This window comes from Hemiscyllium ocellatum, chromosome 35 (assembly GCF_020745735.1).
Source record: "Hemiscyllium ocellatum isolate sHemOce1 chromosome 35, sHemOce1.pat.X.cur, whole genome shotgun sequence".
Lineage (NCBI taxonomy): Eukaryota > Metazoa > Chordata > Chondrichthyes > Orectolobiformes > Hemiscylliidae > Hemiscyllium > Hemiscyllium ocellatum.
In genome coordinates, this window is record NC_083435.1 from 15,537,007 (window position 1) to 15,553,302 (window position 16,296).

A 16,296-nucleotide genomic window follows, 5' to 3' on the forward strand; every position below is an offset into this window, starting at 1 on the left:
GTAGAGTTTCTCTGTACCATGGAGAGAAAGCTAGGGGTGAGGCCAGTGCCCAGTTGTTAACACACACTCTCTCTCTCTCTCTCTCTCTCTCTTTCCCTTTCCTGTATTCTCCACCCCACCCCAGGCTAATGGAGGGTGGCAGGATGCAGCCACCCCGTCTTCAGTGACATCGCCGACGGAAGGTCCCGGAAGCGTGCACTCGGATACTTCCAACTGATCTCCCCACCCCGCCTCCAGCTTCCCAGGCAATTGGAACCATCAACCCTCCCTGCCCCCTACCCAATGGGCTCTTCTACAGACCTGACCCACCAGAAGAGAAGAAATCCATGAGGAGACACCAGGAAAGGGGGAGATCTCTTTTTTTAAAAAATAAAAACCACACACAGAAGAGGAGGTGGCGGCGGTGGGGTGTGGGTGATGTTGATACTAACCAATCACCTTATGGTTCGCTGTAAAACCTTTTACCTTCAGTGCGACAGTTCAAGGAAAGGCCGCTACAAAGGGAAAGGGCAGGTGAGAGGCCAGGGCAAGGCTCCGGCCTGCACCGTTGCCATGGGAATGGGTCCTGTACACTATCTGCACCCCAACCCAACCCAACCCTGCGAGACCCAATCTGCCTTGAATCGGGTCAGTACCAAACACCCACTTGGTCAGCCCTCCCGGTTCTTAAACAACGGCGCATTTGCTGTTTGCCCCTGTAGGGAGGTTGTCCGTCACGTGAGGGGGAGGAGGCGCCGGCAGCTGAGGCAATGGTCAGAGAACGTCTGGAAGGAGGAGGAGGAGGAGGAGGCAAGGCGGGATTCGGGTTGCCAGGCCATTCCCGGTGAGGCGTCCCGTTGCAGACCAAGCGGGATTCTTCGTTTTCGGTTCCAGCCCTGTGAAACCTTCTCGCTTTCTGCGCTGCGTTGAGACGCTGTCTGGCCGTGAGGTGGTCAGTGGCCACACGGTGGGACGAGGCAGTGGATGGGGGGAACTGGAGGCGGTGCGTGCGCTGCCGGTCTAGGGAGATCGGAGCAGTGGCTCAGCCCGTCCACCTGTAGATTTGGAGAGATAATGGGCGCAGTTGGTGTGAAGTGCTGCATCCCGGTTACTCTGTGAGTTGGATAGGGAGCGGGGGACGTCTCTCACACTATCCCTTCTCTCGACATCACTTGAATCTTTCTCCTGCTGTCCATTTCTTTCCTCTCTGCTTCCTCTACTGTGTTTCCATGGAATCTTACAGCGCAGAGCAGCCCACTGAGTTGGCAGGGACCCTCGATCAGCACTAGTCCCATTTCCCATCACTTGGTCCACAGTGATGTATGTGCCACTGCAAGTGCTTTTTAAAGGCTGTGAGAGGTTTTGTTGATGTTGTGTTTTGTTGAGGTCTCCTTTCTACTTTCTATTCTTTATCTCTCATTTAGAATGTCTTCTTTCTCCCCTCTGCTTCTCCCTTTTCCCTCTCCCTGCACTCCCACATTTACCCCTTTCAGTCTGGTGCTTTTTGAGTTCCAGCGTCCCCCGGGTAATGTTGTAGCCTTGTCTGAGTTTTGCCAGGGTCAGACTGTTCTTCATCGGCTAGACGAGAGAAAGAGAGAGAGAGTCTCTTTCCAAAGAGCCCCCAACGGCAGTGGCTCCTTACGTTTTAGGTGTCGGTGGTTTGGTGTCGTGTTTAAGTAATGTTGACGTGGTTTTAAGGGTAGGATTGAAGGTAACACGACTGTCAAATCTGTGTTCAATTGAAATTTGTTTTGCTATATCGGGCAAATCTTTGTAACTTGTTAGTTCAGAACATTGACTGACAGAGGCCTAGAAGGATGGGTTGAAGCCTTCTTGCTCTTGCGCACGGTCTCTCTCGCTCTCTCTCTCGCGCTCTCTCTCTCTCTCTCTCTCCACCCCCCCAATCCATTCTCTCTCTTCCCCCTCTGTCTCTCTCTGTCTTTCTCCTTTTCTCTTTCTCTCATTTTTTTCTCTCTTCCCCCCCTCTATAGAGTTCCTAGTGCAACCTCTGAGCAGTTAAAGGTTAGGCAGCTGCCTGACTGGACAAGCGTGACTCCTCAGTTTTAGTGCCATCTGTTTGAAATGGCTGTTTGGTTTGGCCATGTGATTTTTTTTTTGTTTGTAATGGTACAGATGCTGGGAAGTGGTTGTGACGCCCTGTTTGTGAACGGCCTCACTGGGTGATGGTCAGTCGGTTGATGTTCCCCTATTGGGTGCAGGAAACTGATGTTGGACGTGCTGGGAGACCAGGGTGGGGGGAGTATGGGGCTGTGCGGAAATGTCTCCAGGAATTCGGGACCAGCCAAGGGCATTGAAGGGGGGTGGGGAAGAGGGTCTAATCTGGCTCCAGGAGGTTTTTTTCTTTTAACCTCCAGCCCAGGTTAGGGTTGAGGTGGGGAGGGGGCAGGGTTAGAGGGGCACAAGAGACAAATTCACTGGCGCCCAGTAGGTGACAGGTTTTGGGAGTGGCGCTCACTGACCTCACCTAACTGGCAGCACAGTGGCTCAGTGGTTAGCACTGCTGCCTCCCAGCACCAGGGACCTGGGTTCGATCCCAGCCTCGGGAGACTGTCTGTGTGGGGTTTGCACCTTCTCCCCGTGTCTGCGTGGGTTTCCTCCGGGTGCCCTGAAAGAGATTGTGTCGAGCTAAGTTGCCCCACAGTGTCCGGGGATCTTCAGGCTGGGTGGGTTGGCCATGGGAAAGGCAGGGAGGGGCGGGTGCGATGCAGTAAGGGGGCGTGGGATGCCAGGAGGGGTCAGCGTGGATCTGAGGAGCCGAATGGACATCGGCTTGTAGCCTGACGGGATTCTGCGAACCCTGGGCTGCTGCTTGGGGGTGGGGAAGAGAGCTGGGGGTGCCTGTTTCCAGAATGGTGTGGGTGGGGGGGATTGGCCCAGAAACCCTAGAGGAACCTTGTTAAGCCTGGTGTCACCCCCTCCAACACGCAGCTGACAGCAGGGCAAGCCGATCACTTGTGAGTTTTAATACATAGAGTTTGACCTGTTTGAAATGGCTGTTTAGTTTGGACAGCTTTCTCTCTTTTTCTTTCCTTCTCTCCTTCTCTCATTCTCTCTCTCTTTCTCTCTCTCTCTCCCCACCTCAAGAGTTCCTCGTGTAACCTCTGAGCAGTAACGGTTAGGCAGCTTACTGCTTGGACAAAAGTCGCTCGTGAGTTTTAGTGCCAAGAGTGTGATCTGTTCTAAATGGCTGTTTGGTTTGGACTGGGCGTTTGATATTTTTGTTTGTAGCGTTACAGATGTTGGGAAGTGGTGGTGATAGCCTGTTGACGAACGGCCTCACTGGGTGACAGTGGGTCGGTTGGCCTTCCTTGGCGTGGTGAACATGGCTGTTGGAGGTGCAGTGCTCGTTTCTCTCCCGTCTGTGTCCTTGAGGGCCCCACGATGAGCGAGGTCAAAGTCACCGTCTTCTAAAGAATGCCGGGGAGCTAGGGGCGAGCGGTGCTGGGAGTGGGACAACGGGAGCTGACCTTTCCTGCCCTGCGTTAGGTTTCAAGGCCTGATGGCACACTGAAGGCCGGGGTTTTACAGTGAGGTTTTTAACACTGCGTTTTGGTTGTGCCCGTCTCGCGGGGCCACGCTGTATATACTGTAGAAAGACGTATTTGTACATGACTAGCCAATCAGAGAGAAAAAAAAGAATGAAAATAATAACAGCTTTATTACCTCATGCAAGCTGATATAAACCAATAGATTCGCCACACGTTGTACCTACCGATTTTAGACTGCTCACATACTACCTCTGACACCACTCACTCTAGAGAGAAAACAAAAAAAAATTTTTCGAACCTTTTCCTTTTTGATTGTTTTTGTTTCCTCGTTTTGTTTTTTAAAAAAAAGAAGTGTTATTTCAGGTCAGCACAAAATGGCAGCGTAATGATTGTTATCTGAAGGCACTCAGGGTGGGGTGGTGGGGTCAGGGTGGCAAACTCAGAGCTTATCCACGCGATTCCGCTGTCCAGTGGGCAGTTCTGTTTGTTTTCGTTTGAAGAGTAAACCAAAGACCCAGATTTTAATGATGCTCGCTGGGGGAGGTAGGGGGGGTGGTCCCCGAATTTCAGATGTCCCTCTCACCTGCCCTCCGTCCATCGTACACGTCCGGCTTTAGGAGGGGCAGGGGTTCCCCACCCACCCCGTATCGAGTTGAGCTTTAGTTTTTTTTTGTGTCGCTCACCCCGGGAAGGGGAGGAAGCTCTTCTCGTCCAAAACCTACCTTTCGGTTTTCCCGTCAAGAGGCCGGGTTGTGCGCCAGACACCGGAGTAACGCCGCCAAAGGAATTTCACTGGACCGTCGCCGTGGCGATTGGCCCTCAGGCTGGGTGAAGCCAGCCCTCAGTGACAGTGGTCCTTACTGATGATTTGGAGACGCCGGCGTTGGACTGGGGTGTACAAAGTTTTAAAATCACGCCAGGCCACATTACAGTCCAACAGGTTTATTTGGAAGCACACTAGCTTTCGGAGCGCCCCTCCTTCGCCAGGTGGTTGTCGAGTGTAAGATCGTGGGGCACAGAATTTATAGCAAAAGTTTACGGTCTGAGCTTAACGATCTTATACTCCACAACCACCTGATGAAGGAGCGTCGCTCCGAAAGCTAGTGCTTCCAATTAAACCTGTTGGACCATAACCTGTGATTTTTTTTTATATAGGGGCAGGCAAAGGGATGTGACGTGTAGCCATTGGCTAACTCCTCAGGTGTGAGGTGGAGCGGGGAAGGAGGGAGGGTAGGGTTACAGGGTGGAGATCTCATCCGCAATCCCTTCCCCTAGCCAGGGCGCCTTTATGCCAAGTTGGTCAGTATGGGGGGGGTGAGGGAGCTGAGCGTAGCCTGGGTGAAGGGACGCCCCGCAATGGCATTGAGGTCAAGTGGAAATGCCCCCCCCACACCCAGTTTCCCAGTCTGTTGAAACCCTCTTCTGCGTTGGCTTTCGACGAGGGACGGAGAGCTCTTTAGGATCGACGTCGGATTTAGATTCCGAGGAGGGAAAGGGGGGGTGGGCGTTGAGGCGGTGGGTTGAGAGAGTCTCCTGCTGTCTCCCCTTGGGGACTGCTGCCGAAATGGCCTTCCCTGGAACCAATCCGATCTGTCAACGGGCACAGCGCAGGATGCCATCTTCCCCTCGCCCACCCTGCCCTGCCCTGTCCCTTCAGGGGCGCGGCTTTGTCCGAAGCAGAACGTGTCCCCCTCCCCGCAACCGAAGGGACGTGCTTTGACGGTGTGCTCCTCCGAACCGGCCTAGCCCGCTCGCAAAGTGTCAGAGCGTGCCCGGAGCAACCAAACCTCGGCCTGCCGCCTTATCGGCCTGCGCTCTCTCTACATTCCACACCCTCCCAAACCCCATCGAAAAGCCCTGGGGAGGGGGTGAGGGGGGATGTTGTGTGAAGCTCACTGGGGGGGGCGGGGGGGGGGAGTGAGATGGGTGGGGCCATTGGGCGTGACCCATCGCAGAGTTGGTTTCCCCCATTGCAAAGCAGCAGTAGGAATGATGGGAAGGTTAGATTTGAAAATCTGCTCGTGTGGCGCCCCCCCCAACCCCATTGTCTTGGTTTAGCTTTTTAACAAAAAAAATTTGCCGCTTCGTTTGATCATCTTTCCTTTCTGCCTTTCCCCCTGCCCCCGTCCGATTCCCCTAAGGTTTTTGTCATGTTCGTGTCATTTCCCTCCAATGTGGGAGAGGAGGAGGAAGGACAAACTGAAGAAAAAAGAAATTTATTACAGCGGGCGAGCATGGGGGGGTCGCGGTTTCCGGTTGTAAACGAGTTTCCCGTTTCTGTTCCGAAGCGGTCTTTCCCCGTTCTCGCAGAGCGCTTCCGTCGGCGAGAAACCGCGCGTCACCCTACTCGGGACCGACTGCCCACCGCGGCCCCACCTTCGCATCAATTAAAGGGTCTGCTCATGCCCCCCCACCCCCACCCCGCCCCAGTCTGTGGGGATTGAGGGTGAGGAGGCCGAGGGCTGGTGTTTTTTTTTTGGGAGGGGGTGTGTGAGGTGGGGGGAGTTGTTGGGGGGGGGCGGTAAGGGGAATTGGCCATGAGCTGCCGAGAAAAGGCGGCCCTGTCTCTTTTGAGTATTATGCTGCCATTCTGTGCTGCTAAGTAACCATGATTGCTTTCAATAAACTTTATTGTTCCACGCAGCTCTTTTTTTTTAATCGCTTCCTCTCCAGGTGCTTTTCCTTCGCGGGATTCCATTTTCCCGTTTCCGTCTCCCAAGGGTGGCCGTCGCCGTCGGATTTGGGGGGGTGGGGGGTGAGGGAGGGCTTTGAGGTGAACCCCGAGGGTGGCACGGTGGCTCAGTGGTTAGCGCCGCTGCCTCGTGGCGCCAGGGACCCGGGTTCGATTCCAACCTCGGGCGATCGCCTGTGTGTGTGGAGTTTGCACGTTCTCCCCGTGTCTGCGTGGGTTTCCCCCCACAGACCAAAGATGTGCGAGTTAGGCCCATGGGAAATTACCCATGGTGTTCAGGGGCGTGTAGGTTAGGTGCATTATCAGTGGGGACATGTAGAGTAATAGGGGAATCAGTCATGGTGGGTTACTCTTCAGAGGGTCAGTGTGAACTAGTTGGACCGAAGGGCCTGTTTCCATGCTGTTAGGGAATCTGTGATTCTAAATGATCAGACGTCACCCTTCCACCCCCTCTCCCCCCAAAACAGAGGGCAAATGATGTGAGTACGGAGGAACAGCGTTTGTTGACTTGGGCTTTGGTGACATCAGGTGAGCCTTTGGTGAAAGGCCTTGCTTTGACGGGGCAGTCCTGCCCACTACCACATCGTTATTTAACCAAGATGCCGATCTCCTCAGGATTAGAGTCGGTTTTAGAATCCCTACGATATGGAAACAGGCCCTTCAGCCCTACAAGTCCACACTGACCCCTCCGAAGAGTAACCCACCCAGACCCCATTCCCTAAACCTATTATCTATGCTGATGAATACACCTAACCAATACATCCCTGAACACTATGAGGCAATTCTAGCACGGCCAATCCACCCTAACCTTCACATCCCTGAACACTATGGGACAATTTAGCATGGCCAATCCACCCTAACCTACACATCCCTGAACACTATGGGACAATTTAGCACGGCCAATCCACCCTAACCTTCACATCCCTGAACACTATGGGACAATTTAGCACGGCCAATCCACCCTAACCTACACATCCCTGAACACTATGGGACAATTTAGCACGGCCAATCCACCCTAACCTACACATCCCTGAACACTACGGGACAGTTTAGCATGGCCAATCCCACCCTAACCTACACATCCCTGAACACTATGGGACAATTTAGCATGGCCAATCCACCCTAACCTACACATCTTTAGATGACTTTATGCAAGGGGGAGGGGGTGGGGGTGGGGGAGGGGCTGGGGGTGGAGTGCATGGGGGATTGCGGAGAGAGCTCTAACCTCCTCCCAGGACAATTCCGCTCTTTTGATGGCACCGCAATCCTCTCCCCCTCGTTTGGAGTAGTCGTTTAGCCCACAGGAAAGTTCTCAGTATGTTTGCATCTCTCGATCTCTCCCCCATCTCTCTCTCTTCCCCCCTCTCTTCCACACCACCTCTCGCCCCCCCCCCTCTCTTGCCCCCTCTCTTTCTCCCTCATTCAGCCCCTTCCTCTCTGTCCCTCTTTCTCCTGTCCCCTCCTTCCCCCTCCCCCCTCTCACCCGCTCCTTCACCCTTCCCCCTCACTCTCTCTCGCCCCCTCCTCCCCCCTCCCCTCTCTCTCGCCTCCTCCTTCCCCCTCCCCCTCTCCCCTCTCTCTCGCCCCCTCCTTCCACCTCCCCCCTCCCCCCTCTCTCGCCCCCTCCTTCCCCACCCTTCCCCACCCCTCTCTCTCGCCCCCCTCTCTCTCCCTCCCTTTCTCCCTCGTTGCACTATCACTCCTGCTGTTAAATGTGACCCTCTGCCCTGCGATGGGTTGACAGTGGGCTCTGTTTCTCTCGGCCTGTGTTGGGGTACCCAGGCTTGGTTTGGGGACTCTTTACCCCACCCCCTGCCCAAGGCCACCATCTATCACTGGAAGCGCGGTGTATCTGTGCAGTTCCACCAACACTGTCCACCTTCGCCTGATCCCTCACCCCTGCTCCACCCGCCACGTGGTCACCCCCTTGAGGCATTTGGCTGATTTTTACCCCGATCACCCAATCTGACCAGGACCTGGGGTAACGACGGGCTGGGATAGAACGAGTTCTGACAAAGGGCTTTTTCTTTCTTGGATGGCGTAGCTCTGAGTTCTAGATCCTCTGTAAAGACGTGTCTGCGTCTGCCCTGTCCCTGACTCCCTCGGCCTTGCATCGATTTCAAGCAGGTGCCCTCCTGCTCTTCCAAACTGCAGCGGGAATCAGTCGGCCTTTCCTCAGAAGGCAATCCCCACCCATTGCAGATATTAGTCTGGTAACTCGTTTCTGAGCTATCTCCAACCCATTTACGTGGAGGGGGGAGTGATGGGGCAGTCATCCAGCGGCCTGGGTGATGAATCCAGCGGCCTAGGTGATGAATCCAGCGGCCTGGGTGATGAATCCAGCGGCCTGGGTGATAAATCCAGCGGCCTGGGTGATGACGCCAGCGGGCCTAGGTGATGACTCCAGCGGGCCTAGGTGATGACTCCAGCGGCCTGAGTGATGAATCCAGCGGCCTAGGCGATGTTTCAATGACAGAATTTGGAATTTAATTCAATTCCAGATCTCGTTTTATTATTGAGAAGGTGATGGGGAGCTGGAAGCTCTTGTTGTGAAAACTCAGCTGGGTTCACTCCCTCTTGTCCATGAGAGAGACCAACTGCCATCCTTACCCGGTCTGGTCTGGCCTGACCTACATGCGAGACCAGACCCACAGCAGTGTGGTTGAAGTTTAAATGCCCTCCGGGCAGTTAGAGATGGGCAGTAAATAATGTCCTCAGCAACGATGCCCACTTCCTGGGAATGAATGAAGAAAAAAATAATAATCTTGGACATAAGGCCTGGTTTTGCTGGAAGTAAGGCCCACCAAAAGAAACCAATCGAACGTTAAATAGAGCAAGAGGAAATCGTGATGATGTCACAGTTGTGTTAAAATATGAAGCTTTGGAGGCTGAGGGGTGACCTTACAGAGGTTTATAAGATCATGAGGGGCATGGATAGGGTAAATAGGCAAAGTCTTTTCCCTGGGGTGGGGGAGTCCAGAACTAGAGGGCATAGGTTTAGGGTTAGAGGGGAAAGATATAAAATGGACCTGAGGGGCAACATTTTTTCTCTGAGGGTGTTATGTGTATGGAATGAGCTGCCAGAGGAAGTGGTGGAGGCTGGTACAATTGGTGGTGTGGTGGCACAGTGGTTAGCACTGCTGCCTCACAGCGCCAGCAGCGGGTGACTTGTCTGTGTGGAGTTTGCACATTCTCCCCGTGTCTATGTGGGTTTCATCGGTGTGCTGCAGTTTCCTCCCACAGTCCAAAAGATGTGCAGGTTAGGGTGAATTGGCCATGTTCGGTGTAGGGGAATGGGTCTGGGTGGGTTGTTCTTCGGAGGGTCGGTATGGACTTGCTGGGCTGAAGGGCCTGTTTCCACACTGTAAGTAATCTAACCTAATCTAATTATAGCATTTAAAAGGCATCTGGATGTGTATTTGAATAGGAAGGGTTTAGAGGGATATGGGCCAAATGCTAGCAAATGGGACTAGATTGATTTAGGATATCTGGTCAGCATGGACGAGTTGGACCGAAGGGTCTGTTGTTGGACTGTACATCTCTCTGACTCGACATAACCACGTGAATAAAAACGAATGGGAGTGAAAAGAGATTTCATTTTGTAGTTTAGTTCCATCTTCCACTGACATCACATGAAAGATGTTCCAGTGTGAGATAAAGACAGTAGGGGAGGAGTCCATTCGAATCCCGGGCTCTCAACTCAGTAAGGCATCTGGAAACGCAGATCGGACCAATGGAAGGAGGGGAAGGGATTAACACTTTCGATGTATCCTTTAAGAGATCCGATAATGTCGTCTGTCATGGGAAACCAATTCCTGGAGCAAATTTCGCTTCCCTTGTCCGAACCAGATTGGCGGCTGCTGGATTTTCCGGAACTTTCTTGTGATTATTTAGATTAGATTCCCTACAGTGTGGAAACAGGCCCTTCGGCCCAACAAGTCCACACCGACCCACCAAAGAGGGAACCCACCCAGTCCCATTTCCCTCTGACTATTGCACCTATCGGCAATTGAGCACGGCTAATTCACCCTGACCTGCACATCTTTGGGCTGTGGGAGGAAACTGTTTTGCTCCAATCCCTTGCTGTTATGTGAAAGATTCATCAGGGAGCTGGTAGGGTTGTGGGGGCAGAGCTGAGGAATTCGTTTCATTTTGGGGCCCACTCCAAGGTGAGAGGCCCAGTTTCAGATACAGTCGGTTTTGCTCCAAAGCGCGTTTCTTCAACGTGAATCTGCTTGAACGTGTTTGAGGGATTTAGGCTATTATTTGAAGTTTGTGAGCTCTCCTGACCTGTGCTGGCTCAGACGTGGTTCTGGTCCCGTTGGCTGATCTGGTGCTGCTGCTGGCGTGACTTTCTTACAATGCAGGATCCCGCGGGGATGGAACGATCGTGCTCCATCAGAACAAGGCTGTATTTTCACGCCACCCTGTTTGGAGATGTTATTGCACAGCTCTGAAGCAGCTGGGAGTTGGACCTGGTCCTGAGGCTGGAGTCCCTGGAAGCTCAGTGGTACCTGATGAAAAATGCTCGGAGGGGGATTTCATTTCACATTGACCACAAAATTGTTACAGTTGCCTTGGGCTGAGTTGGGAGAAGGAGGGGGCTGAACTGTAGTGATATGTAGCTATGACGAAATCCTTACCTTCATCTGACCGTTTCATAATATAGTGGTGAAAGTGTAACCTTGAGTGAGTCTTACTTTGGGATGATTTTGTTAAATGTTACAACTGACGCCTCTTGTCTGTATTTTGTACACTTCCCTCCAGGAGAGTCTTTCTCTGGCCCTTCTTGCTGAAGCCTACCCAGTTGTCCTGGCTTTGTCCGGGAGCAGTGGGGTTTGGGCAGGAGGGAGAGTGGAGGGTGGCGTATCTGTTCATAAAACACAAATGGGCAGCCAACACCTTGTGCTTTAATTGTGAATTCTATTGCGGCTGAGTGGGTCACTTCCTCCCTCCTCAGGTGTGCTTGTTACCATTAGGATCTCTAGCATAGATAAAGACCCTTCAGCGCGTCAAATCTGCCAGTCAAAATCAACCGCTTAACTATCCTAATCCCATCTTCCAACACTTAGCCCATAGCATATTGCTGTTGTTAATAACATTTGACTTAGTCTAACCTTTTAAATATTTGGAAATTCACTTTGTACTAGACATGGTAGAAATACTTCTAGATGTCTGACACCAGGATCCATGAGCCCCTCAGTTAGTCCACGTGACGGGTGAGCACACCTTTAGCCTTTGAGAGTGTGCGTTGTCCCTCATTGAGAATTCCTGGAGACTGGTACCTCTCAGCCACCACTACAACCCTGAGCACCCCAGCCACGCAGACAGGATTGGCTTGAAGAGAGGGACTCGTGTCTCTGAGCCGAAATTTCCTATTTCAGGGCCCACTGCGGCTCAGTGGTGAGCACTGCTGCCTCACAGTGTCAGGGACCCGGGTTCAATTCCTACCTCGGGCGTCTGTGTATGGAGTTTGCACATTCTCCCCGTGTCTGTGTGGGTGCTCCGGTTTCCTCCCACAGTCCAAAGATGTGCAGGTTAGGATAGATTGGCCACGGGAAATACCGGAATTACAAGGACTGAGGTGGGATGGTCTTCGGAGAGGGTCGGAATGTGGTTTCCTGAAGAAGGGCTCATGCCCGAAACGTCGATTCTCCTGCTCCTCGGATGCTGCCTGAACTGCTGTGCTTTTCCAGCACCACTCTAATCTCGACTCTAATCTCCAGCATCTGCAGTACCCATCCCCGCCTGGTCTTCAGAGGGTCATTGCGGACTCGATGGACCGAATGGCCTGCCTCCGCAGTGTGGGGATTCTGTGATCTCCGAGGCTGTTCTCTGATCTACGAGCAAGGTGAAGGTGGGAGCTGTTGGATCGAGCAGAAAGTTCCCACTGCCCACCTCCAGGGAAGAGTGTGAGGTGTTAACTCGGAGTAGTTTTGCCTGGTACTTAGCCCTCCACTTAGAGCAGGAATCGATGCACTGTATCTGGCCACATTTACTCTTATACATTCACAGGGTGAGGGCATCGCTGGCTGGGTCAACATTATCTCCCAGAGGGTAGTGAAGAGTCAACCTCATGGCTGTGGGCCTGGAGTCACGTGTAGGCCAGACTGAGTAAAGGATGGCTGTTTCCTTCCCTAAATGGGCACGAGTGGAGAAGATGGGTTCTTTTTTCCGACAATCTACAATAGATTTGTGATCGTCATAGGACAGAATGCCGACCTGTCGTGTGTAAACAGGCCATTTGACCCAACAAGTCCACAGCAACTCTCTGAAGAGCATCCCACCCAGACCCATCCCCATCCCCATTCCCATTCCCTGTAACCCCGCATTTCCCATGGCTAATCCCTCTAACCGATACTTCCCTGAACACTGCGGCAATTTCCCATGGTCAATTCACCCCAACCTGCGCATCTTTGGACTGTGGGAGAAAACCCACGTAGACACGGGGAAAATGTGCAAACTCCACACAGACAGTCGCCCGAGGCTGGAATCGAACCTGGGACCCTGGCGCTGTGAGGCGGCAGTGCTAACTACTGAGCCAATCATACTGCCCTGTTTATCATTAGATTCTTAATTCCATAATTTTTTTGAATTCAAATTCCACCACCTACCCTGGCTGGATTGGAACCTGTCCAGAATACTATTTGGGCCTCTGGATTCACAGTCTGGGAGTTTGTTGGTGTGCGTGGGGAGTGTGCTTGTGTCTGTGGGAGTTGGCAGGTGTGTGTGGGGAGTGAGCTGGTGCCTGTGGAAATATGCTGATATTTGTTGGTGTCTGTTGGGAGTGTGTTGGTGTCTGTTGGGAGTGTGTTGGTGTCTGTTGGGCGTGTGCTGGTGTGTGTGGGAGTGTGCTGGTGTGTGTGGGAGTTTGCTAGTGACTGTGGGAGTGTGCTGGTGTCTGGGGATTTGCTGGTGTATGTGGCAATTTGCTGGTGTCTGACAGGTTGCTGGTGTCAGTAGGGAGTATGCTGGTGTCTGTTGGGAGTTGACTGGTGTCTATGGGAGTGTGCTGGTGACTGTTGGGAGTGTGCTCGTGTCTGTGGGAGTGTGCTGGTGTCTGTGGGGAGTTGACTGGTGTCTGGGGATTTGCTGGTGTCTGTGGCAATTTGCTGGTGTCTGGGAGTGTGCTGGTGTCTGTGGGGAGTGTGCTGGTGTCTGTGGGGAGTGTGCTGATGTCTGTAGGGAGTGTGCTGGTGTCTGGGGAGTTTACTGTGAACTAATTTAAGTCCCGCGTTTCACACAGGGAGCGACAATGCTTTGGAAGTTATCTCCTTGCTGCTGAGGTGTTGATGGGTGACCCTGACATTGGGAAAGCCTGTATCTCGGGGGATGACTGTTACTGGTCAGTGCATCGGAGTTGCCTGTGCTCTGACCCAGCCCGTCTGGGAGAGTGGGGCCACTGACAGACTGCAACCCTTCACCAGCCCAGCCCTTGCCAATCCAATCCCCATTACACTTTGCCAACCATGCCAATCCCATCACGGAGACCTTTGGGTCAGCTCCTGTTCTGACCTGGGTAATATCACCAGGCCGACTGCACACATCGACAGTGTCACTAAATACACAGCAGCCAGTGGCTGCCCATCAACCTGCTTACTAGGGGACAGAGCAGCTGCCCCTCTGAGGGGTAGGGCATGACACACCGACTATCTACACACTGTTGTCGGCCTGACCACCCTACACCTTCCCCTGCCAACGTCACCAGGTGGGGGCAGATGGACGCACCTAAAGGGGCCACCTCCCAGAATACATCCTCCGCACTCAAGAGGTTACAGGCTCAAGGAAAGCACTGCCAGAGAGGACGGTCACTCAGGCAACAAACTGACTGAGAAACAGGGAGTACTTCCACACCAGCTCGCTGCACACTTCCGGGCTGCATTCTTTCAGATTAGATTCCAATCTGTACCTCACCCCCAGGTATCCAATTTTCTGTATATAAACCATCTGACCCCCTCGATTAGATTCCAGTCTGTAACTCACTCCGTGATACCCGTTATTCTGTATATAATCCATCTGAACCCCTCGATTAGATTCCAGTCTGTAACACACCCCCAGGTATCCATTATTCTGTATATAATCCATCTGAACCCCTCGATTAGATTCCAGTCTGTAACACACCCCCAGGTACCCATTATTCTGTATATAATCCATCTGAACCCCTCGATTAGATTCCAGTCTGTAACACACCCCCAGGTATCCATTATTCTGTATATAATCCATCTGAACCCCTCGATTAGATTCCAGTCTGTAACACACCCCCAGGTACCCATTATTCTGTATATAATCCATCTGAACCCCTCGATTAGATTCCAGTCTGTAACACACCCCCAGGTATCCATTATTCTGTATATAAACCATCTGACCCCCCTCGATTAGATTCCAGTCTGTAACACACCCCCAGGTATCCGTTACTCTGTATATAAACCACCTGATCCCCTCTGTATGTGGGGTTGTGAAAGTGACTGACGAATGGAAGTAATCTGCGGAGGAGTGAAATGCTGAAGGTTCACAAGATGATCCAACCCCAACACGAGACATTATCCCTGGTTTTCTTTATCTCTCTCTCTCTCTCTCCCCTCAGAGTCCGCTGGGATTCTCCACAGCAATCCATTTCCGTTTGACAAAGGGTCAGTTAGACTCGAAACGTCAGTTTTTTTTCTCTCCCTGCAGACTCCGCCAGACCTGCTGAGATTTTCCAGCATTTTCTTTTCCGGTAATCCATTTCCATAGTTGGGACATCTTCATGCTGTCTTAGAGAGAGAGAAGGACAGTCTCTTACCTTCGTCCCCCAGCTGGTGGGCGGGGAAACCTGTGAGTTTCTGCTGCTAAAGTCAGGGCAGGGCGTGGAAGTCATGTTCCCAAAACTAATTGGCCATTCGGCCCTTCGAACTCTCTCTGTCATTTGGCGGATGAGTTTCTCCCCACATGCTTGGCTTCCTTCAGCCCTGGGTTGACCACCTGGGGGTGAGGTCGACACTACTCACCTTCCTTTATGCTTTCACCAAAGCGCCCAGAGACCTGTTTTCCTGGCTGGCGTGGTGCCCACTTGGCTCTCATTTCCCCCCCACTCTTTCCAGCTCAAGGGTCGGTCCCTGAAAATCCACCCTTGTGTGTTTCATTGGGAGAACGTTCAGTGGAAATTTATACAGACCTGTGCGTTCTGTTTATAAAATGAAAGGCTGCAACACTGGCATTTTGAAGAGGTTCCCATTAAAGGCTGGGCATTTTCCTTGACACTTTAATGACCGCAGCAGAGAGCGGCTTTATTTCCTTTGATTGCAATATTTTTACAACCTTATAAACAGAACGACAGCCCTGGGATCTGTAAAAGGGGACAGCAGTCCACGTAGCACGAGGGAAGACTTGATCATCATATTCACTCAGATGCATGTCTCCTTCTCTCATCATCTCCCTGCCCTCCTTTACCAGGATGACAGAGTCTACATGAAGGGGTCTGACCTCAGCAATCAGAAGGGTAGCCCATTTGGGGAGGGGATGGGGTTGAGGAAAGTGAGATATGGCTTTTTAATGAACATTATGCCTGTGTTTTCATAAAGGAGGTAGAGTGCATGTATGGTAATTTGTGTGAAATACGAGATGAAATTAACCCAGGGAGAGGTTTCACATCACTGAACGTAGATAAATCACCCGGCCCAGCTTACATGCATCCTCGGCGCTAAGGGAAACTGAACGATGGAATAGCGGAGTGTGCTGGCTCACCGTTTCCCAAAGACACCGAAGACGGAGGGAGAAGGCAGCGTGGTTAGGTTGGGTAATTGGAGTCCAACAGGACTAACCTCAGGCATGGGCGAGGTGTGTGGGAAACGCTCCCAGGGTAAAGTGGTGAAAATGTGTTGCTGGAAAAGCGCAGCAGGTCAGGCAGCATCCAAGGAGCAGGAGATTCGATGTTTCGGGTATGAGCCCTTCTTCAGGAATGAAGAAGCCCTTCCTGAAGAAGGGCTCATGCCCAAAACGTTGATTCTCCTGTTCCTCGGATGCTGCCTGACCTGCTGCGCTTTTCCAGCAACACATTTTCAGCTCTGATTTCCAGCATCAGCAGTCCTCACTTTCTCCTCCCAGGGAAAAGTGACAAGTTTGAATCCAACACTGGCT

The 16,296-nt window shown here is 52.3% G+C and overlaps 1 protein-coding gene across 1 annotated transcript in view; it reads left to right on the plus strand.

The window, feature by feature from the left end:
- Positions 1 to 6,131, plus strand: part of LOC132832822 (pre-B-cell leukemia transcription factor 2-like) — a 100,924-nt gene extending 94,793 nt beyond the window's left edge. Inside the window, exon 9 of the mRNA XM_060850989.1 lies at positions 125 to 6,131. Within this exon, the coding sequence (XP_060706972.1) occupies positions 125 to 217 (93 nt within the window). The 3' untranslated portion in view covers positions 218 to 6,131. The remainder of the gene's footprint in view (positions 1 to 124) is intronic.
- Positions 6,132 to 16,296: the final 10,165 nt, after the last annotated feature.